This window comes from Malaclemys terrapin, chromosome 6 (assembly GCF_027887155.1).
Source record: "Malaclemys terrapin pileata isolate rMalTer1 chromosome 6, rMalTer1.hap1, whole genome shotgun sequence".
Lineage (NCBI taxonomy): Eukaryota > Metazoa > Chordata > Testudines > Emydidae > Malaclemys > Malaclemys terrapin.
Genome location: NC_071510.1, coordinates 132,519,222 through 132,541,346, shown reverse-complemented (window position 1 = coordinate 132,541,346; position 22,125 = coordinate 132,519,222). Strand labels below are relative to the sequence as shown.

Below are 22,125 nucleotides of genomic sequence, written 5' to 3'. Positions count from 1 at the left end.
TGTAAGGGAGCAGTATGACTGCTCAGAGCTCCAGTATGAAACTGGAGAAAAGATTGTTGAGAGTCTTTGAGTTCAGTTTAGAGGCGAGAGCAACAAGGGTGATGTTGTGATGAGCGTCTGCTATAGACCACCCAACCAGGAGGATGAGGTGGACAAGGCTTTCTTCGGACAAATAACAGAAGTTTCCAGATCACAGGCCCTGGTTCTCACGGGGGACTTCAATCACCCTGACATCTGCTGGGAGAGCAATACAGCAGTGCACAGACAATCCAGGAAGTTTTGGAAAGTGTTGGGGACAACTTCCTGGTACAAGTGCTGGAGGAACCAACTAGGGGCCATGCTCCTCTTGACCTGCTGCTCACAAACAGGGAAGAATTGTTAGGGGAAGTAGAAGTGGGTGGCAACCTGGGCAGCAGTGACCATGAGATGGTCGAGTTCAGGATCCTGACACAAGGAAGAAAGGAGAGCAGCAGAATACGGACCCTGGACTTCAGAAAAGCAGACTGACTCCCTCAGGGAACTGATGGGCAAGATCCCCTGGGAGGTTAATAGGAGGGGGAAAGGAGTCCAGGAGAGCTGGCTGTATTTTAAAGAAGCCTTATTGAGGTTGCAGGAACAAACCATCCCGATGTGTAGAAAGAATAGCAAATATGGCAGGCGACCAGCTTGGCTAAACAGTGAAATCTTCGGTGAGCTTAAACTCAAAAAGGAAGCTTACAAGAAGTGGAAACTTGGACAGATGACTAGGGAGGAGTATAAAAATATTGCTAGAGCATGCAGGAGTGAAATCGGGAAGACCAAAACACAACTGGAGTTGCAGCTAGCAAGAGATGTGAAGGGTAACAAGAAAGGTTTCTACAGGTATGTTAGCAACAAGAAACAGGTCAGGGAAAGTGTGGGACCCTTAATGAAGGGAGGCAACCTAGTGACAGATGATGTGGAAAAAGCTGAAGTACTCAATGCTTTTTTTGCCTCGGTCATCACAGGCAAGGTCAGCTCCCAGACTGCTGCACTGGGCAGCACAGTATGGGAGGAGGTGACCAGCTCTCAGTGGTGAAAGAACAGGTTAAGGACTATTTAGAAAAGCTGGACGTGCACAAGTCCATGGGTCCAGATCTAATGCATCCAAGGGTGCTGAGGGAAATGGCTGATGTGATTGCAGAGACATTGGCCATTATCTTTGAAAACTCGTGGTGATCGTGGGAGGTCCCAGATGATTGGAAAAAGGCAAATGTAGTGCCCATCTTTTAAAAGGGGAAGAAGGAAGAAGAACCCGGGGAAGTACAGACCGGTCAGCCTCACCTCAGTCCCTGGAAAAATCATGGAGCAGGTCCTCAAGGAATCCATTTTGAAGCACTTGGAGGAGAGGAAGGTGATCAGGAACAGTCGACATGGATTCACCAAGGGCAAGTCATGCCTGACCAACCTGATTGCCTTCTATGATGAGATAACTGGCTCTGTGGATATGGGGAAAGTGGTGGACATGATATATCTTGACTTTAGCAAAGCTTTTGATATGGTCTCACACAGTATTCTTGCCAGCAAGTTAATAAAGTATGGATTATATGAATGGACTATAAGGTAGACAGAAAGCTGGCTAGATCGTCGGGCTCAACGGGTAGTGATCAACAGCTCCATGTCTAGTTGGCAGCTGGTATCAAGTGGAGTCCAGCAAGAGAGAGTCCAGCGGAGGCAACAAAAATGATTAGGGGTCTGGAGCACATGATTTATGAGGAGAGGCTGAGGGAACTGGGATTGTTTAGTCTGCAGAAGAGAAGAGTGAGGGGGGGATCTGATAGCAGCCTTCAACTACCTGAAAGGGGGTTCCAAAGAGGATGGATCTAGACTGTTCTCAGTGCTGGCAGATGACAGAACAAGGAGTAATGGTCTCAAGTTGCAGTGGGGGAGGTCTAGGCTGGATATTAGGAAACACTGTTTCACTCGGAGGGTGGTGAAGCACTGGAATGGGTTATCAAGGAAGGTGGTGGAATCTCCTTCCTTAGAGGTTTTTAAGGTCAGGCTTGACAAAGCCCTGGCTGGGATGATTTAGTTGGGAATTGGTCCTGCTTTGAGCAGGGGGTGGGACTAGATACCTCCTGAGGTCCCTTCCAACCCTGAGATTCTATGATTCTAAGTGCAAGCAAGTCCTGGCCGTGGTCGTTCCCAGCACCACCAGGCCAGGGCTCTGCACAGCCTCCCCTGCTCTCTAGCTGCTGTCACTGGTAGGGTTGCCAACTCAGACTGAAACTATTCCGGGAGATTTTCTTCCCCAACAGGACCTCATGTCATTGTCTTAAAATATCCTATTAAAATCTCCAATTGCTTTCAATAGTCACCAGGAGATCGATGCCAATTCCAGGAGACTCCAGGCCAATCCTGGAGGGTTGACAACCCTTGGTACTGGACCAGGCCTATGGGGCAGGGCTCCCCTGCCAGAGCTGTGTATAACCTGGCGCTCCCCAAGCACGACATGGGTGCAATGGGACGGTGGGATTGCGTGGCCCAGAGGGGCCCAGCTGCAAAGGCCCAGGAAGAACCCCTTTGTGTTGGGCCCCTGGTGCTTGTGGGGAGCCTCAGGCCTTCACCCCCAGGGTGATTTGAACAGGGCTTTTAGTCCAGTTCATTGTGAGGTCCGGGCGCGGCAGCAGCTTTCCATGCACTAGTGCACAGAATGAACAAGCCCAGCTCCCACCGCGCCGTCCCGCTGGGGCCAGACCCCAGAGCACTCCCCCCTGTCCAGGCCCCTGTGTAAGCAGGGGCTGAATGAATCCTTCCCTGACAGCGAGCTGGGAGGGGGGAGACTTGGGTGTGTTTATGTAAATACATTTCCTCTCCTGGAATTGACACCTCCTCATCTATTATTGGGAGTGGACTACATCCACCCTGATTGAATTGGCCCTGTCAACACTGGTTCTTCACTTGCGAAGTAACTCCCTGCTCTCCATGTGTCAGTATATAATGCCTGCATCTGGAACTTTCACTCTATGCATCCGAAGAAGTGAGGTTTTTACTCACGAAAGCTTATGCCCAAACAAATCTGTTAGTCTTTAAGGTGCCACCAAATCCTTGTTGTTTATGTAAATACAGTTTGCTCCTGCTCTGCTTACGTATTCAGCAAAAAGTGATCAACTTTGGCTGATGTTGGGTACAAATCACCTTAGTACTGAACGCCGGGGTATTGAAATATGGTTCCCAACCTTGTAATTATTGTAGGAATACAGGAAAGCAGGACTGTGCTTAACCTGTCCCAAATGACTGTGCTTAACCTGTCACCCTCAGCTGAAACAACCTTATTAAGTCAGGGGCCTGAATGTCAGCGCCTTGGGAAAATAAGAGGGGTGGGGGTAGGAATCTCTGGGCAGGAGTTTGGACCCAGTCAGGGGCCCTCCCTGGTCTGGTTTAACCTGTTCCCTCCACTGTTCAAAGAAAGCCTGTACAGTGCTGACAATCACCAAAAGATGGATGTGCTGTAACAGTCGGCTGGTGACCGAGTGGCTGGAGAGGTGGCACAAGAGAGCGGCTGGTGGAGAGGGGCAGCGAGTGCCCGAGCAGCAGAGCGAATAAGGTGCCTCCTTACCCCACTCCCCAGGGAGTGGTGAACTCTGCAGCTGTACCTCTGAACTCTGGGTCTGCACTGACGGGACAGTGACTGCGAGTGGGGTGCAGAGAAGGGCCAGGCACATTAAAGGGACTTTTGGGTTGCTGGAGTTAAGACCCTGGGGAAAAGGGCACTGCCCGACCAACTTGGGGTGGGTCTTTTGCTCATGGTTTAGGTTTATGAACCCTGGGTGTGGTGCTTTCCCTAATTAACGCTGTGATGCAACAGGCGGGGGTGGGGGGGGGAGAGGGGGATTTGACCTGGGAATGTCGCAGGGAGTTACATTGGGGATGGGGGACTTCCCTTGAAGGAAGATCCCTGAGCTGTAACCTGAGCCAGGAGGGGGGTGGGTGAAGTCACACCTTCTGCCCAGGAGACTGGACAAAGGAGAGAAGGAACAGAGGGGAGGGGGGAGAGAGCTGCTGGAGGGTTTTTAGTTTCAGTTTGGGCTGGGTGGTGCAACGCAGGGAACCCCCAGGCTGGGGTCTAAGCTCCCTGCCCCCCAGAAGGACTTGACTGAGGGGTCCTGGCTGTACCTACAAGCTCTGCTGTAGACTGCGTTCCTATTGTCCAATAAACCTTCTGTTTTACTGGCTGGCTGAGAGTCACGGTGAATCACAGGAAGAGGGGTGCAGGGCCCTGACTCCCCCACACTCCGTGACACCAGCTCTGGCCTGGGGGTTGGGGCATTACATGTCCTCGCACGACAGCGCTTTTCCTCAGTGGATTCAAATGATGGCACAGCCCTAAATTACCTCTCCCCAGAGCCTCTCTCTGCTGCTCCCTCGGGGGGATCAAAGGGGAGCATTTGCTGGTCTATTTTAATCTCATATTTGGTTCCTTACCATCCGCTCTGGCTCTAACATCTCGTTGTCCGTGCCCACTGGCAGGGCTGCCTGAGAAGCTGGTACCAGCCTCCATCAGCAGAGAGAGAGAGGCCTGCTCGGCTGCCCCATGGCCGTTGGCACCTGAGTCTTTGCTGGGACACGCCCTCGGGCCATCCCCGAATCTGTGCTCCACACGGTAGCCCTCGCAGCTCCGGTTCAGGCAATGGCCAAAAGGCATGGGCGGGAGACTCTGGCAGCGTCGCGCTCCATCCTCAAGAAGCCCTGGGCAGTCCCGCTGGAACTCGGGGATGGGCGAGAACTCCAAGGAGGAGTCACCGCTGGTTCTGAGCGGCGGGGAGGAGCCGTTCTTTCTCCTGCCTTTCGCCAGCTCAGCAAAGGAAGTCACCCGCTTCGGGGGCGAGCTCTGAATCGCCAGCGCTGGGCTCTCGCTCAGCTTGACCGGACAACTCATCATGCGCTCCAGGGAGCCCAGCCGGCTCGTGGGGCTCCGGTCCAGGTTCCGATCGTAGCTCCTGGAGCGAGGCCGGCCGGCGTTCAGGTTAGGCGGGGATATGTTGACATACACTTGCCCCTCAATCATGTTTTTCACAGCTTCGCCCTTGGTCTCCGCCATGAAGCATTCCCCATCGCTCTCCTCCGGCTGGGCATCGGGCCTTCGAAACAAGTAGTACTCCGAGGGCTGGACAGGACTCGCTTTGGTGTGGTCTTCAGAGCAGCTGGTTATGGAAGAGCCCGCAGGGCTAGGCGATGACTGGGAAGACAAGTCACAGGTGACTAATTTATAGTAGTTCTGGGTGGCCACCACGAGCCGGGCTTGGCTCTGGAAGCAAGCGGTGAGGTCTGAGCTCTCCGAAGTGCACGGCTCGCAGTGCAGGTGGTAGGAGTTGCAGTTGGCATCTAAGACGGGCGAAGACGGGCGGTGGCACCCACACACTTTCCCCGAGCTCTCCGGGTTGTGCGATTCACAAGACATCTTGGATTCCAGGGGTGACGAATGCAGATCCAGGTAAAAGGCCCCGGTGTCCGAGTGGCTGCAGAAGGAAGAGTCACAGGACAAGTTGGCAGAGTTCAAGTTGGAGCGAGAATGGCCGTTCATTTTGTTGTAGAGGGCACTGAAGTTCACCAGGACCCCGTCCGAGCTGTTGCAAGAAGAGTCGCTGATGTATCCCATCTGCTGGTCCCCGGTCTCAGACTGGCTTGACGTGCTGTAGCACCGGCAGTGCGGGAGCTCCGTGCTGGAACAGCTGCAGGTCCGGCTGTGCAGGGCGCCCGGGTTCCTCCCTGACTCGTCAGAGCTATTGTTCCAGTCCTGGTCGCCGCCCTCGAAGGAGAAGCTCCCGTGCTGGCAGCTGCACTCGTCCAGCTCCATGCACTCCGAGGCCAGCGGGCAGCAGTCAACGTCGTTCCTCTTCTGGACGTCGGCGCTTGTGAGTTTGTCCTCTTGCCCGTCCACCACGCCGGACCTGCTGGCCATGCTCCAGGGTTTCACCACGTGGCCGGCGTCGTGGAGGTGGAAGGGCGGCAGCGGCAGCTCGTGCAGCTGGAAGGCCGGCTTGCCGGCCACCATGGAGCTGTGCAGGTGGAAGGACTTCTGGCCCGTGTTGTCGCTGAGGAGACCATGCCCCTCGCTGTCGCCCAGGAGGAAGGGATTGTGCCGTGTCGTGACGCCGGGGATGACCGAGTCTCGCGCTTTGCTCTCTTTGTCCTCTGCAGCCTCTGGCGGCGCGTCCGAGGCCTGCAGCAAGGTGCTGTACACCAGGGAGTCCGTCTGCGAGAGGTCCCGCTCCGGCAGAGAGGCGGTCCGCGCGATGCCCAGGTCTGGCTGGCAAAACGGATTGGTCCTCTTGCCCCCACTGCAGCACTGTCGGTCGGGGACCTGGCAATGAACCAGGGGAATGTGATGGACAATCAGCGTTTCTCCTGCCAGCTTGGGTGGACTATCCATTCTTGAGAGTGCTCGTCAGGAACTCAGCCAGGCTGGCGCTACCCATGGAAGGGAGGTGGGCTGCGGGCGGGGCTGGGAGAACACATCTCAGGAGGGGAGCCAGAGACCTGAAGGGAGGCAGAAAACAAAGGGAGTCAGGAGCTATCGGTTAGCCCATTCCAGGCTCATCTGCACAGCCTAGGTTCTCCCTAGCACCAGCGCTGAGTCGTCACCGCCTGCTTAGCAACGGTGACCCAGAGCGTGGGGCAAAGCTCACCGGCTTCCCGTGGGCTGCTAGCTGCCCCCTCCCGATGTACCCGTGGCCCAGGTACCATGCAGCCCTGGGGCCAAACACGGCCCGGGCAGTCCTGGGAGGCTGCCCGTCTTCAATCCCGAGCGCACCCGTCCCACAATGCAATTCTCCATTTAGTCGCCTTTCCGGGAGCCCCTCCCCCTGCCTCTTGGCACCAGGGACGTCACCCCAACCCTGACAAAGCTGCCAGGCCTCCCCATGGAGCAGGCAGATGGACGGCCAGGTAACCCTCAGAACAAGGCCTCCCCTCCCCCTGCCCAAAGCTCGGGTGAAAGGAAGCGAGCCCTGATCCCAGCGAATTCCAGCGCTGGTGCTGGGCAGAGCTCGGGAGCCGAGGGCTCCTCACGGACCCAGGCTCCTTCAGGGAGCGCAGCTGGGGCCGTGAGGCATGCGGAGGGGCAGGTCTCAGCTCACGTGCCCTGAGCCGGTCCCACAGTTGAGGGCTTTACAGGGCAAAGCCAGCACCTTACACCCTTGGGCCGGGCGGGCTGAATTACCCCGCTCCGTTTTCTGCACATCAGCAGCCCAAACTCCCAGGTTTTGACCATGTCTCTGCACGTCCCATCAGCACTGCCGTTCCACCCGCCTAGGGCACTGCCGGGACCGTGCCTGGGCCTCCACTGGCCGACAAGTAGAGCTCCCGGAGCACTCCTATGCGCTCGGGGCTGCACATTCCCGCAGCGCTCAGCATGGGGCAGTGGGCTGGCCAGCAGGGAGAACGGGGCGGATGTTGTTCTTTCTCTGCCGTTCATGTCTGGAACGTGACCAAGCCAGAGCAGAGAGTGGCGTGGGAGGGCACGGGAAGGGGACAGGCCACCAACTGGAGATGAGCCAACTTAGATCAAAGCAAAACAAACCCACCGGCCTTAGTCTGCAACTGGGGAGCTGAGTGTTAGCGCTTCTGGCGGGCCGGGGGGTGAGATTTCATCACGCCCACAGTCAGCGCCGAGCATTCCTCCTGTGATTGCACAGGGCCTGGCAATCCCCCCACCCTCGCTGCACCACCCAGCCTGCCCCTCGCCGGGACCCCATTGCAGGCGCACTGACTTCTCCACCCTGCCACCCCCACACGCCAAGCAGCCTCCGCAGTATCTATGCCCCCCTCTGGCTCCCAACTGCCTGGCTTCTCCTCCCCTGCTCACTGCAGCCTCGGAAAGGGTACGCAGGACGGCGGGGTGCAGACGTGGGGAGATGAGACCCAGGGCCCAGCAAAACTCCCCTCTGGAGCAAGACTGAAAGCATGGGGAGAGGGGCCAGGGAAGGGAGCGCACGGTAAACATCTCTAATCTAACGAGTGGTCCAGAGAAGGGATTCTTCTGTTCTTCCCGTCTCAGAGCACAAGAACAAGGGGACGTTCCATGAGATTAAAAAGTGGAAAAGTCCAACTGATGACAAGCGACCCTTTCCCACATAATGTGTGAATAGCCTGTGGAACTCACTGCCACAAGATGCTACTGAGGCCAAGAGTTTAGCAAGCTTGTGAAGGGATTGGATGTTTCTAGCGCTAAAGCAGTTAATGATAAACATTCTGGCAGGGTGATTAAACCTTCTCCGTCAGGGCTTAAACCGCTCTCCAATCGCAACCAGGGTGAGGCCTAATGAAGTGGGGGTGGGGCAGATTATATCACATCTGCTAGTGGAGGGTTTCTGCACCTTCCGCTGAGGCATCTGGCACTGGCACCATCACAGACAGGAGACTGGCCTAGACAGACCCTGGGTTTGACCCAGTCCTGCAATGCTCTCCCGGCTCACAGACCGAGCACATTCCCCCCACTACAGTCACTGCACCGCTCCCCCGGCTCACACACCAAGCACATCCCCGCACTGCAACAACCCCCCGGCTCACAGACCAAGCATGTTACCCACTGGCTCCCCCTTTACCTGGGCATCAAATGTAAATGTCTCCTCCTGGCCTACCAAGTCCTGTAGCTCTGCCCGTCCTTCCAGCCCCACCCATGTCCCTTATCTTGTGACCCTGCCCCCTCCAGCCCATCCTGGTGAGGGTCTCTGTCTCCCTTCCCTATCGCTCGAGCCCCCATCCTGGGCTGGTCCTCAAAGCCGCTAGCAGGTTTCAATCCCTCCTTCAGCCCCATTTCTTCTGGGATGCCCATCAGACGGGATTCCATTTAAGCCCCATTTGTCGGGAGACAATTTATACGAACCCCCCTTCCAAACTCCCATGGGCTCCCCAAGCCCTGAGCCACTCACCCCGGGCTCTGTCCTGGGGGCACGGTGTGTCGAGCCCTCCCCGCCCCATTTGCCCAGTGCGGAGTTGATACATCCCATCACAGGATCACCCCATTTGTGTGTCGTCACCTCCCGTCCCTTCCCCTGTAAGGCAGAGCCGCCCCCCCCCCCTCCGTCAGCCCCCCCAGGCCCAGGACAATGCAGGTGACCATGTCAGTCTGGGACTGGGGACCAAGACCAGGGCGTCCCCATCGCCTCCTTTGAAGAGGTTGCTCTGAATATGCTCACAGCCCCAGGAGGACATTGCTACCAAACCTAGTTGAGCTGTCTGGGCTTCTCCTTTGCACGGCTCCTGTTGTGCGAGGGTGCAGTTTGCACGTCTGCCAAGACAGGCGACTTGCAGCCATCTCCCTGCAGCACACGGCTCTGCCCTGGCGTCAGCAATGGCTCCCTCGTGAGTCGGGTTCACTGACCCTCCCGGACACTGGAACCGAGGGGCTCCTGGGGGCTGCGTCCCTCCTGCCAGCGGGTCACCTGCAGGCATGGACAGCGCCTGCCCGAAGCCAACCACCAGCTTCCCCAGAGACAGGCAGGAGCTCCTGAGTGCCCCTGCTCAGCCGGCAGCGTCGCCAGCCCTGCAGCACTCCCCTCCCCAGCCACTCAGCGCGGTGCCATCCAGCCCTGTCCCCGCGCAGGGTGCTCCCCTCACTCCTGCAGCTGGGGAGAAACGTGGCCGCTGAGTGTGGTGGGATGTGTGTGTGTGTGTGGAAGGGCCGCCGGCCGCGTGCGGAGGAGGGAAGTGTAAATACCCAGGCAGGCAGGCATTGGGCAAGGCCAGGAAACACTGAGCTGGGACTTGCAGGCCCCTTGTCCACATGTCACAGCTGGAGCTGGCGGAACAGAGAGCGGGCAGGGAGCCGTGTGTGAGTGCTTGCAGCTGTGGCTTAGTGTGTCGTGCAACACGTGAACCGCTCACGAGCTGGACAGGGGCTGACCACAAACGGAGCAGACGAGTCAGACACACACACGTTAACCAGCAGCGTCCCGGTCACGGTGTGCGAGAGCTGACTCAGGAGTGCGGTCAGGTGAGGGGCCCTGTTCCCTGGCCCGGCTCATCCCAAGTTTGGTCCCATTGCCTGCCGGTAAAGCTCAGGGACGCCTTCGGAGTCAAGCCGAGTTCGTGGGAACCGAGTGGAGAAGGCCTCACAGGCCACCCCAATGCACACTGGCACTTTTCACTGAGTCAGTGGTTCGTTTTACCGGTGTGAGTCAAACTCCCCTTTCCTGGGGACACGGCCGGGGACACGCAGCCCCTGGGGGGCCAGCTAAGGGTTAACGAAGCCGGGCTGCAGCAGGTCACATGTCTAGCTATGTATGCACCGCTCTGGCAGGGTGACTGGTGCCAGGGCTCCCCTTGCCCATGCCCCAGGCACGTGGCAGCTCCCGGCTGCCCTGCCACCCCGCACACAGCAAGCCCCTCCCATGGGCGCCAGCAGAGGAACGAACCTCTTTAATCCAGGTGGGAACAGCCTCCCCAGCACCCCTCAGTGGCCACCTGCCCTGCCACTCAGGCAACAGACCGGGCATTAGAGCACAGAGCCACGTGCCCTTCCCCATGGACCTGTGGCTGTTCTGCATCACCCCAGGTTTCAATAGTGGAGGGCTGCCTGGCACCCAGCGGGCTGGTCCATGCCCTTCCCCCCACCTCCCCGAATGCTGGCCCATGCCCCCCCCCACCTCACAAACACTAGCCTGCACCGCCTCTCCCCCGAGCACTGGCCCATGCCCCCCCCCACCTCACAAACACTAGCCTGCACCCCCTCCCCCGAGCACTGGCCCATGCCCCCCCACCTCACAAACACTAGCCTGCACCCCCTCCCCCGAGCACTGGCCCATGCCCCCCCCACCTCACAAACACTAGCCTGCACCCCCTCCCCCGAGCACTGGCCCATGCCCCCCCCTCACAAACACTAGCCTGCACCCCCTCCCCCCGAGCACTGGCCCATGCCCCCCCCCACCTCACAAACACTAGCCTGCACCCCGGAGTAGAAAAATCCAATTTTAATGTTTTGATTTAAAATGTAGTATGTATTGATATATTTTATAATTATGATTTAGTATGCCCTGCCAGCCACCCTCTTTGATTTCAAGGCAGGAATAGACCAGAATAGTCCTTATGGCTGGTTATGGTCACCTTTTGTTTTAGGAGAAGGTTTCATTACAGTATTTGCTATAAAGGTCTTGCTTCTTGTCTGCATTGCAAACAAAGTTGTGTAAGGTTCTTTTGTAACCCCTTCAGTAACCATATAATCCTTTCCAAAACGTTATCCCGTCTGAAAGTCTCTGTACAATTGTTTGGTGTGAGTGAGGAATGTGTGGGTTTGGTGTGTGTGCATAGTTAAAAATAAGTGAAAAGTCATCACAAATGTCCAGATGGTCAAGACGAAGTGAGAGACTTAGAAAGACCAGGAGACAATCAGAAAACACCTGTTGTATCCCACGCTAACCATGTGAGCAGCATCGACGACCTCAGAGGTGGGGCAGGCACCCCCATGGCGAGACAACGTGTGGGAGAGAACGATGGGAGGCCCGACAATAACCATCAAATGATAACAGCAGAAAACCCTGAGATTAACCCCACTCAAGGACTAACGATCACAGGATGGCATTGCAAAATGCATGGACTCAATGGGAATTTACAACTATAAAGCTGGGGTGTTTTGCCAGGAAACTCTGGGTTCAGTCCTGCAAAGCCTCGGAGCGTTGGATTGCGACCGACAGAGCCCAGGTCCTCACTCGTGCGCAATGTAACTGGCCATTAGAGTGACTGGAGCTACGATAGACTGAGAACTATTAAGAGGGTGTGTGTGTGTGTGTTCTCCTGTCCCCTACTGAGCTATCACTTCCCCGTGCCAGTATAACCCACATGCCTCCTAGGAACGAGCACGGGAGAAACACGGCCGACACGTGTGGCTGGGGCCTGGCTTGCTCAGCGTGGACACACGGCTCCACCTCCCCTCAGGGTCACTCAGGACATGTCTCCGTAAACCCAGAAACGGCGGAGACAGACAGAGCTTCCCCTGGCACTGATACCAGCTCCCTCAGCAACGCGCAGGGCAGGGAGACAGCGCAGCTCCGAGAGTCGCTCCGAGTCTGCCCAGAGCTGGAAGCAGCAGCCGCCCAGACTGGCTGGCAGGCGGAGGAAGAGCGCAAGGCCCAGTTTGCTGCTCCAGGTCGCAGGTGCCAGTTTCCAGGACCCCTCCCAGCACAGCCAGCCCCTGCAGCAGGCTGCCCCTCCGAGGGCGGCTAGGACCCACTGCCTGGTTTCAAAACCCTTCCCAGGAGAATGGACAAACTGGGGGGAGCTCAGAGAAGAGCGGCAGAAATGTCCAGGGGTCTGGACAGAGGGACTGGGGGGACGGGTAAGGGCCGGGCGGAGGGACTGGGGGGGACGGGTAAGGGCCGGAGGGCCGGGCGGAGGGACTGGGGGGGACGGGTAAGGGCCGGGCGGAGGGCCTGGGGTGGACGGGTAAGGGCCGGGCGGAGGGTCTGGGGGGATGGGTAAGGGCCCGGGGGCCGGGCGGAGGGACGGGTAAGGGCCGGGGGGCCGGGCGGAGGGACTGGGGGGATGGGTAAGGGCCCGGGGGCCGGGCGGAGGGACGGGTAAGGGCCGGGGGGCCGGGCGGAGGGACTGGGGGGGACGGGTAAGGGCCGGGGGGCCGGGCGGAGGGACAGGTAAGGGAGCTGAGTGCCTGGCTTGGCTAAGCAATGGCTATGGGGTCGGTGGGGACATGTTATGTGTTACGTATCCGAGGGGTGTGACACACAAGGAATGACTTGGGGGCAGTAAGTCATGGAGCTGGGAGGGGCACTGGGAGGGAGAAGGTAAGTGTGCATCAGGAAGTTCTTCCCAGCATGAGACGACCAGAATCAGGGCCTAAAACAAAGCCTCTAAGGGAAAGGGAGACGCCCCTGGCTTTGGCATTTCCAGTTAGATCGGACAATGTGCCAGTGGCCGTACAATAGGAGCTCCCATGGGTGCTGGGCGGGGTGATCTAACCGGCCTTCTACAGCTCTACCTTCTTGTGCCCACGACTCACCATCTGGCATGCGGGCAGAGCTCTGCAACAAGCACAGGCAGGTTGTGACTCGTGCTCTGGCCGCGGGGCCCTCGATTACAATCCACTCCTCGTGCCCTCCGCCGGCCCGGCCCACCCCGCCCCCGACGCACGCTCCCAAACCTCTGCAAACCCGCCCGGAGGGGAATGAGACCGGCTGTCTAACTGCTAATGCCACCTGGAAATCACGGCTGAAACCAGAGGCCAACTTTCTCTACAAGTACCCTCGTAGCACAGCGGGCAGAGCGACATTTCCGTGGCACCCTGCTGCCCGCAGGCGCTCCCAGCGCTCACAAACGGGCATCACCTCCCGGATGGGGGGAGCACAGCAGCTGTGTAACGACACACAATCACACTAACGAACGGGGTGGGGGAGGGAGCCAGGAAGGAGCCTCCACACAAATGGAAGTGCTCAGCAGAGTTTATACCCAGACGAACACCTCTTTGCCAGGGGAGCTTGAAACACCTCAAAATGGGCAAGACGTCAGTGTCCTACCTCAGCAGAGAGCTGCCCCACCGCCCCACCGCGCACTGACTCGGAGGGAGCGTGTGGCCCGTAACTCATCCACAACACTGCTGCCAGCCCCTGGATTTCCCAGCCCCCGCCTGCCTGGCCCCTGCTGAGTGGGGGAGACCTGCCTAGGACAGTACAGCTGCGGCCAGCGAGGAACGGCAGGCCCGCTGGGGCCCGCTGTCCTTGTGAAGACTTGCCCACGACTGCCCCCTCAGACCCAGGCCGAAGCCTGAGCCAGGCGAGGGGCCCGGAGACCAGCAGGCACCGAGGAGTGAATTCCAGAACTGAGGGCTTCTCATGGACCTTTCGATCCAGGAGCTGGTCGCTCTAACTCTCCTCGGTACCGATCACTGTGGCATCTGAACGCCTCCCGTTTCTTCCCCCACCCGCTCAGTCTTCCCAGTTACGTTTCAGGCCACCTGCCCTGTCCCCACCTCAATCCCAGCCAGGCCCTGGGAAGCTGAGACGCGGCCCGTCCAGGCCGAGAGGAAGAGACAGAGCGCTGTCACCTGAAGAAGGGGACAGAGGGCTCAGGCATCTCTTGGGCTCCTATCGCCTTGATACCCACGAACTGGTCGAGGGGAACCGGTGACAAAGCTGGGAAGGAGGGTCAAGCTAAACCTGAAAGGGCCCAAGCATAGGGTTACCATACGTCTGGTTTTTCCCGGACATGTCCGGCTTTTTGGTAATCAAACCCCCGTCCAGGGGGAATTGCCAAAAAGCCGAACATGTCTGGGAAAATGCCGGCCGGGCACTTCCCCTCCCAGGCTCCGGCGGCGCAGGGTCCAGAGGCATGGGGGCTGCCCGAAGCCAGTAGCGCTGGGGCAGCTCGGCTCTTAAACAGAGCCGAAGAGTCAGGGGAGGAGCAGAGCCTCCGGCCGCGGTGGCTCTGCTCCTCCCCGACTCTTCGGCTCTGTTTAAGAGCCGAGCGCTACGGGCTTTGGGCAGCCCCCATGCCTCCAGACCCTGCGCCGCCGGAGCCCGGGAGGGGAAGTGCCCGGCCGGGGGCGCAGGGTCCGGAGGCATGGGGGCTGCCCGAAGCCCAAGCGCTACCGGCTTCACGGTTTGCCGGGCAGCCTCCAGACCCTGCGTCCCCGGCTGGGCACTTCCCCTCCTGGGCTCCAGCTGCGCTGGGGAAGCGCTGGCCGGGGGCGCAGGGGCTGGGGGCTGCCCGGCAAACCGTGAAGCCGGTAGCGCTCGGGCAGCCCTTTTCACGTGGCTGGGAGTGGGAGGGGGCGGAGTTAGGGCAGGGTTGGCGCAGGGAAGGGGCGGAGTTGGGGCGGGGTTGGGGGTGGGAAATGGGCGGGGCCAGGGCCCCGTGGAGGGTCCTCTTTTTTTATTTGTTAAATATGGTAACCCTACCCAAGCATCTCTTCCTGGCTGCAGCCTTCCTCTAGGAGGTAGCGCTGGGGCCACGGCAGCCAGCAGGATCAGGAACACGCTGAGGAGTGTTCAATCATCAGTCAACCATTCCTCTGGTGTCGTTCATCCCCAGCCCTCTGCAAGCTACACATCCACAGGAATCACCCACCGAAAGGCAGCTGCATCTGGGGTGGGAGACAGTAGCCGCTTGACAGCACACAGCAACTCTCTGCACGCTCAGGACAGGAAGCGAAGATCAATATTGTACCCCTCTGAAAACGGAGAAGGACTTTAGAGAGGCTGAAGCCCTTGAAAGAGGAGAAATACCCCCACCCCAGTGGATTGCCCAGGCTGGAACGTGGCTGGGACAGTGGGATTGATGCCTACAGTAAGGCCAGATTGATCTGTTAACACCAGGGCGGTAATTTTCAGCCTGCCTGGCTGTTTGCTGCCTGGGGCGAGGTGGCTGTGCCCCTGTGGGTGCGGAGAGGAGCTGGCAGGAGCAATGCACAGCGGACGCTCGGCCAGGGAGACATTAAGCGCGAGGCTGCTGAGTTTTCTTTGTTAAGGATGATGCAATTCTGCATGAAGCTTACTGAACACAACCAGAGCGAGAGCCCAGAGCCCCAGCCCGATGGAAAACATCCCAGCAGCCAGCTCTCTTCATTAGACGTTCCCCTTTCCATTGCCTCACTCGCCCGCCACATCCACAGGATTCCTGCCAAGGCTGCAAAATGCGTTAACCCTTCGAAGGGCAGGCAGCCAGGCTTTCTGGAGCTGCACAGCAGGATTCTCGCAGCAAACCCTTCAGCCATCTGCCCCCATGCCCAGGAGACCCCCCAGCTAGGGAAGGAAGGGCCTGTAGAAAGCAAGAGCGCTCAGCAACGAGCGCTGACGACAGCCTCTGCAGGCGATACAAGGGCCTGACACGGTTCTTCTGCTGAAGCCCTTTTGCTCTCGGTCCCGGAGCTGGCCGTGGCCTGTGATGGCTGCTGGGGGAGACGGGGTTTTGTTCCCCTGGCTGTGATGAGGCCTGGACACTTCTTTTCAGGCCACTGGTACGCAGTCTGGATGGAGGGGTTCGCTGTCCTCTGAGCACATGGCGGGGGGCCAGGCCCGCTGCTGAGCACACGCATGAGATGGCAAGGGCTGGACTGGGCGATTTCTGGACTGATGTAACAGGAAGCTCCGCCGTGGGAAGGAAGTCCAGGACTGGGCTGAGAACGGCTTTAGCCTGGCGGTTCCTTTCAGGAGATGGCCGCTGTCTCTAAGCCGTCCCTGGGCAAAGCCGTTTTACAAGAGAGGAAATCTAGGGCGATGGTTGCCATTGGCTCGGAAGTGGGGCAAGGAGCAGGAAGGAACAAAGACGCTAACACATTTAGCCTCAATGGAGCGACCACAGGGCAAAACTTTGGTTTCAGGTGCAGGACCTGCCAGACTGGATCAGAGCCATGGTCCAGCTAGTCCCCTGATCTGTACCCAGCGTGGCCGTGCCATGCGCTTTGCAGCAGGTACAAGACTGCTCCCAATAGGCAGATGAGAGATAATCTGCCCCGCACTGGAGCCTCCTTTTAGCCCCAGGCGATAGAAATTGCCTTAAGCTTTCAAGCAGATGGTTCAGATCTCTTCTAAAATTTGTGAGCATGAACTATTATAACTGGCTAGTGTTGTCCAATGTGATGAAGTGGGGGATTTTCTTGTGTTTCCTTATTTTTCCAGTGGTTTGCAGGCAGTGGGGTGGAACTCAGTTTCCCTGGGTGTTACTGGTTTAACGAGGTGAGGGGAGAGGGAGTTGTTGCAGAGGACTGGAGAGGGAACTTGGGACCCCAGCCGATGGCCTGGAGGACGGATACCTCAGTGATTGGTGACCTGATGACCCGGAGACCCAGCTCAGGAGTCGCAGCCGGTTCTGGCCAGTGGGCGGACAATGGGCTGCAGAGTGAGGACCCGGTGACCTAACCAGCCGGTTCCAGCCAGAGGACAGAAGCGAGGAGAGGAGGCCCCGGTTTACGACCCTGTTTCCCTGGAGAGAAGACAATGAACAGAGGCGGGGCCTGGGGTCGGGGATCTCAGATGCCCAGCTGCGAGCAGGGGGGCTCTGGGCTGGAGAGGGGGAGCAGACAGAGCCCACCTGGATGCAGAGAGACTGGAATGTGCTGGGCTGAGGGAGGCCAGGCCTGAGGCCCTGAGAGTTTCCTGTGCCGTGTTCAACTCTCAATAAACCCTCCTGTTTTATGCTGGCTGAGAGTCGCTCCGGTCTCGAGAACAGGGTTGCATCAACCCCTTTGAGGGTGGAGGCCCCGGGGGTCCAGAGCGAGGGGATTCCCTGAGGGGGCCCATGGCAGAGACAGACGTGCTAAGGCTCAGAGAGGTGCGGCTCCAGGAGGTGGTGGGGCCTGACCCCAAGAGAGAGTGGACCCCCGAGAAGGGCTGTCTCACTGAAAGGGGCACCCACCCCGGACCGCACGGGGCCAAGAGTGGGCACGATCTGTGAGTCCGTGACATCCATATACATGCCCAATCCCTTGTTGAACCTTGCCAGGTTTTGGGCCTCAACATCATCTTGTGGCAGTGAGTTCCATTGGCTAATCACACATTGTGTGAAAATACTTCCTTTTATGAGTTTTGAATGTGTCACTTCTTAATGTCATTGATTGTCCCTTTGTTCTGGCGTTACGGGACAGGGAGGACATCACCCTGACGCTCGTTCCTCTCCTCCAATCTTGTCAATCTCTCCTCTTAAATGAGTTCTTCCAGGCCCCTGATGGCTCCCACTGCCAGTCTCTGATCCCCCTTCAATCCTGCTCTCCCCTTTCGGGGGAGGGGGAGGCGGGGATGTGACCCGAACTGCAGGCTGCATCCAGGTGAGGCCACAGCAATGCTATCCATAATGGCATTAGAATGCATCACAGCCCAAATAAAAGGCCACCTAGAGCCTTCAGAAAATGCTTGCTACGGGGACGGGCCCCCGCTAACAAACCCACCTGCTCTCCCTCCGATTGCCCCGAGAGCAGCAATTCGTCACGAGACAGAGCTCGCTGACAGGCCCAAATCATGCCCGTGTGAGGGAACTCTCCTACAGAAGGGCTCTGGCTGAGCTGTTTCTATCCGGACACATCCCAGAAGATGGCTCCTCACACCCTACTATGGCTCGGAATGACTGGACGTCTGCTGGCTAATGGGGTCGTGATTACTCCCCACACCGACCAGGGGCTGCCGCTCAGGAAGGCTTTTCTGGTTGGGGAGGAAGGCGAGGCCCTGAGAGCGAGCGGCGTGGGAATCAGAAGGATGATCTGAGTAGCAGGTTAGAGCACCGAGGCCCTGAGGTCACACTGAGCAGATGAGAATCACGCCAGCTCCAGTTTTCATCTTTCTACAGACCCCTGGGAGGAAGCGTGGTCCATACACAGGCTCCCAGCCCAGCCTATGGAAAAGGCATCCGTGCTGTGAGCTCCTGGCTCCCTGAAGCTGCTGCATGGGAACGGTCAGGCGGGCACAGACCATCTAGACGTGTGTCTGGTCTCCGACAGGGGCCAGCACCTGATGCTTCAGAGGAAGATGCAAGAACATAAGAACGGCCCTACTGGGTCAGACCAAAGGTCCGTCTAGCCCAGTATCCTGTCCTGTGACGGTGACCAATGCCAGGTGCCCCAGAGGGAGTGAACAGAACAGGGAATCACCGAGTGATCCATCCCCTGTCACCCATTCCCAGCTTCTGGCAAACAGAGGCTAGGGACACCATCCCTGCCCATCCTGGCTAATAGCCATTGATAGACCTGTCCTCCATGAAGACAGTGATGGGATAATGTGACCCCTGAGGGTGCCTCCGAACCCCTAGCAGGTGGATCTTGGTGTAGGTTTTAGAATCCTTCTACAAGCACTAACAGCTCTTGTTAGCCACATAAATGTCAAATCCTCCTTTGACTCTTGCTACATTCTTGGCCTCTCTGACATCCTGTGGCAGTGAGTTCCACATGTTAAATACACAATGTGTGAAACAGTATTTCAGCACTTCTAAATTTGTCACCTTTAATTTAATGGACTGTCCCCTTGTTCTAATGCTATGAGATCTCCTTTCTCTAGCCTAGTCAGTATGTGGAACATTTGTCTCATGTCCTCTCGTCTCCACTCTAAAATAAACAATCTTTTCATTCTTTCTTCTGATGAGTTTTCCCCAGGCCCCTGATCATTCTCATAGCCCGTGTTTGAGCTTCCTCTAATTCGGCAATTCCCTTCCTACGATGTGCACTGAGGGGTGACCCGTCCTGCGCACACAGCCCAGGAGAGCGCTTTGATTACCATAATGGCACTGGAAGAGTTTCAATATCGTTCTCCATCCCCGGCCTGATGCCGCCTAACATCTGGTTTGCTTTTCTGACTGCAGCTGCGCCTTGAACCAGGTCTCCATTGCGCTGTCTGCGATGACGCCCGGGTCTCTTTCCTGAATTGATATGTGTAATTTAGAACCCTCCAATGTGCTGCTTTGAATGTCGTCTGCTGTCACATTGCCCACACTTAGCTTGGGTAGGTCCCTCCGACATTCTCATTGCCAAAATAACTGCAAATTCTAGCACCTCACTGCCCCCTCCCTTTTCCAGGTCATCGATAAATGTATTAAACAGCTCTGCTCCTCGCAGGGACCTGTGCAATGCTGCTGTTAGCTCTCACAACCCAATCAGTGGCCAAGAGAACGAGTCCTGGTGATTTAAAACGTGCAACCCAGGAGGCAGTGAGCTCCCAGGTTGCTGCAGAGGGCCTGGGTCCACAGAAGAGAAGCCTGAGAAATGGAGGAAGCACAGAGCAATTCATACTGGTTTTTTTTAATAGATTTCAAGGCCAGAAGGGACCGCGGTGATCATCGGGTCTGAGCTCCCGCATAGCACAGGCCAGAGACCTTCCCAAAATAACTCCTGGAGCAGAGCTTTTAAAAAAAACAACCCAGGCTTGATTTAAACAGTGCCAGCAATGGAGAATCCACCACAACCCTGGGTAAATTGTTCCAGTGGTTAATGACCGTCACTGTTAACAATGTACACTTATCTCCAGTCTGAGTGTGTCTCGCTTCAACTTCCAGCCACTGGGATCGTGTTCGACTTGTCTCTGCTAGATTAAAGAGCCCAGCATGAAATATGTGTTCCCCACGTAGGCTCTTATAGATTGTGATCAAGTCACCCCTTAACCTTCTCCTTGTTAAGATAAGAGACTCATGAAGCTCAATCTATCACTACAAGGCAGATTTCCAACCGTTTAATCATTCTCATGGCTCTTCTCTGAACCCTCTGCATTGATCACCACCCTTCTGGAATTGACACAGGATCCCAGCAGCAGTCGCACCAGTGCCACATAAAGAGGTAAAATCACCTCCCTGCTGCTACTCGAGATTCCCCCATCCCAGGATCACAGCACGTCGCACTGGGAGTTCATGTTCCGCTGGTTATTCACCAAAACCCCCACATCTTTTCCAGCGTCCCTGCTCCCAGCATAGAGTCCCCCGCCTATAAACATGTCCTACTTGCCTAGTTCCTGTATGCATACATTTACATTTAGCCACATTTGAATGCATATTGTTTGCTTGCACCCAGTTTACCAAATGATCCATCTTGCTCTGTCCCCTTCATTATTTCCCACTCCCCCAATTTCTGTGTCATCTGCAAACTTGATCCGTGACGATTTTATGTTTTCTTTCAGGACATTCATAAAAATGCTACTTTAGGGCCAAGAATTGATCCTTGCAGGACCCCCACTAGAAAAACAACCACTCCATGATGATTCCCCATTTACAGATACATTTTGAGACCTAACAGTTAGCCAGTTTTTCATCCAATTAATGTGTGCCACGTTAATTTTGTAGTGTTCTAGGTTTTTAATCAAAATGTCCTACAGTACCAAATCAAACACATTTACAGAAGTCATGAGAACATAAGAACTGCCGTACTGGGTCAGACCAAAGGTCCATCTAGCCCAGTATCCTGTCTGCCAACAGTGGCCAATGCCAGGTGCCCCAGAGGGAACGAACAGAACAGGTAATCATCAAGTGATCCATCCCCTGTCGCCCATTCCCAGCTTCTGGCAAACAGACGCTAGGGACACCATCCCTGCCCATCCTGGCTAAAGCCACTGATGGATCTATCCTCCATAGAATCACAGAATCATAGAATATCAGGGTTGGAAGGGATCTCAGGAGGTATCTAGTCCAACCCCCTGCTCAAAGCAGGACCAATCACCAACTAAATCATCCCAGCCAGGGCTTTGTCAAGCCTGACCTTAAAAACCTCTAAGGATGGAGATTCCACCACCTCCCTAGGGAACCCATTCCAGTGCTTCAACCACCCTCCTAGTGAAAAGGTTTTTCCTAATATCCAACCTAGACCTCCACCACTGCAACTTGAGACCATTACACCTTGTTCTATCATCTGTTACCACTGAGAACAGTCTAGATCCATCCTCTTTGGAACCCCCCTTTCAGGTAGTTGAAAGCAGCTATCAAATCCCCCCTCATTCTTCTCTTCTGCAGACTAAACAATCCCAGTTCCCTCAGACTCACCTCATAAGTCATGTGCTCCAGCCCCCTAATCATTTTCATTGCCCTCCGCTGGACTCTTTCCAATTTTTCCACATCCTTCTTGTAGTGTGGGGCCCAGAACTGGACACAGTACTCCAGATGAGGCCTCACCAATGTTGAACCATGAATCTATCTAGCTCCCTTTTGAACCCTGTTATAGTATTGGTCTTCACAACACCCTCTGGCAAGGAGTTCCAGAGGTTGACAGTGCATTGCATGAAAAAATACTTTGTGTTTGTTTTAAACCTGTTCCCTGTTCATTTCATTTGGTGACCCCTTGTTCTTGTGTTATGAGAAGGAGTAAATAACACTTCCTTATTTACTTTCTCTATACCACTCATGATTTTATAGACCTCTATCATATCCCCCCTTAGTCACCTCTTTTCCAAGCTGAAAAGTCCCAGTCTTATTAATCTCTCCTCATATGGAAGCCGTTCCATACCCCTAATCATTTTTGTTGCCCTGTTCTGAACCTTTTCCAGTTCCAATATATCTTTTTTGAGATGGGGCAACCACATCTGCACACAATATTCAAGGTGTGGGTGTACCAGGATTTATATAGAGGCAATATGATAGTTTCTGTCTTATTATCTATCCCTTTCTTGATGATTCCCAACATTCTGGTCGCTTTTTTGATTACCACTGTACATTGAGTGGATGTTTCAGAGAACTATCCACAATGACTCCAAGATCTTTCTT

The 22,125-nt window shown here is 56.2% G+C and overlaps 1 protein-coding gene across 5 annotated transcripts in view; it reads right to left on the bottom strand.

The window, feature by feature from the left end:
- The window catches only part of RUSC2 (RUN and SH3 domain containing 2), a 61,337-nt gene that overhangs the window by 12,282 nt on the left and 26,930 nt on the right, over positions 1–22,125 (bottom strand). For all 5 annotated transcript variants that reach the window (XM_054032910.1, XM_054032908.1, XM_054032912.1 and 2 more), the window contains one exon: positions 4,444–6,498. In XM_054032910.1, coding sequence (XP_053888885.1) covers positions 4,444–6,391 — 1,948 coding nt within the window. In that variant the 5' untranslated portion in view covers positions 6,392–6,498. The remainder of the gene's footprint in view (positions 1–4,443; positions 6,499–22,125) is intronic.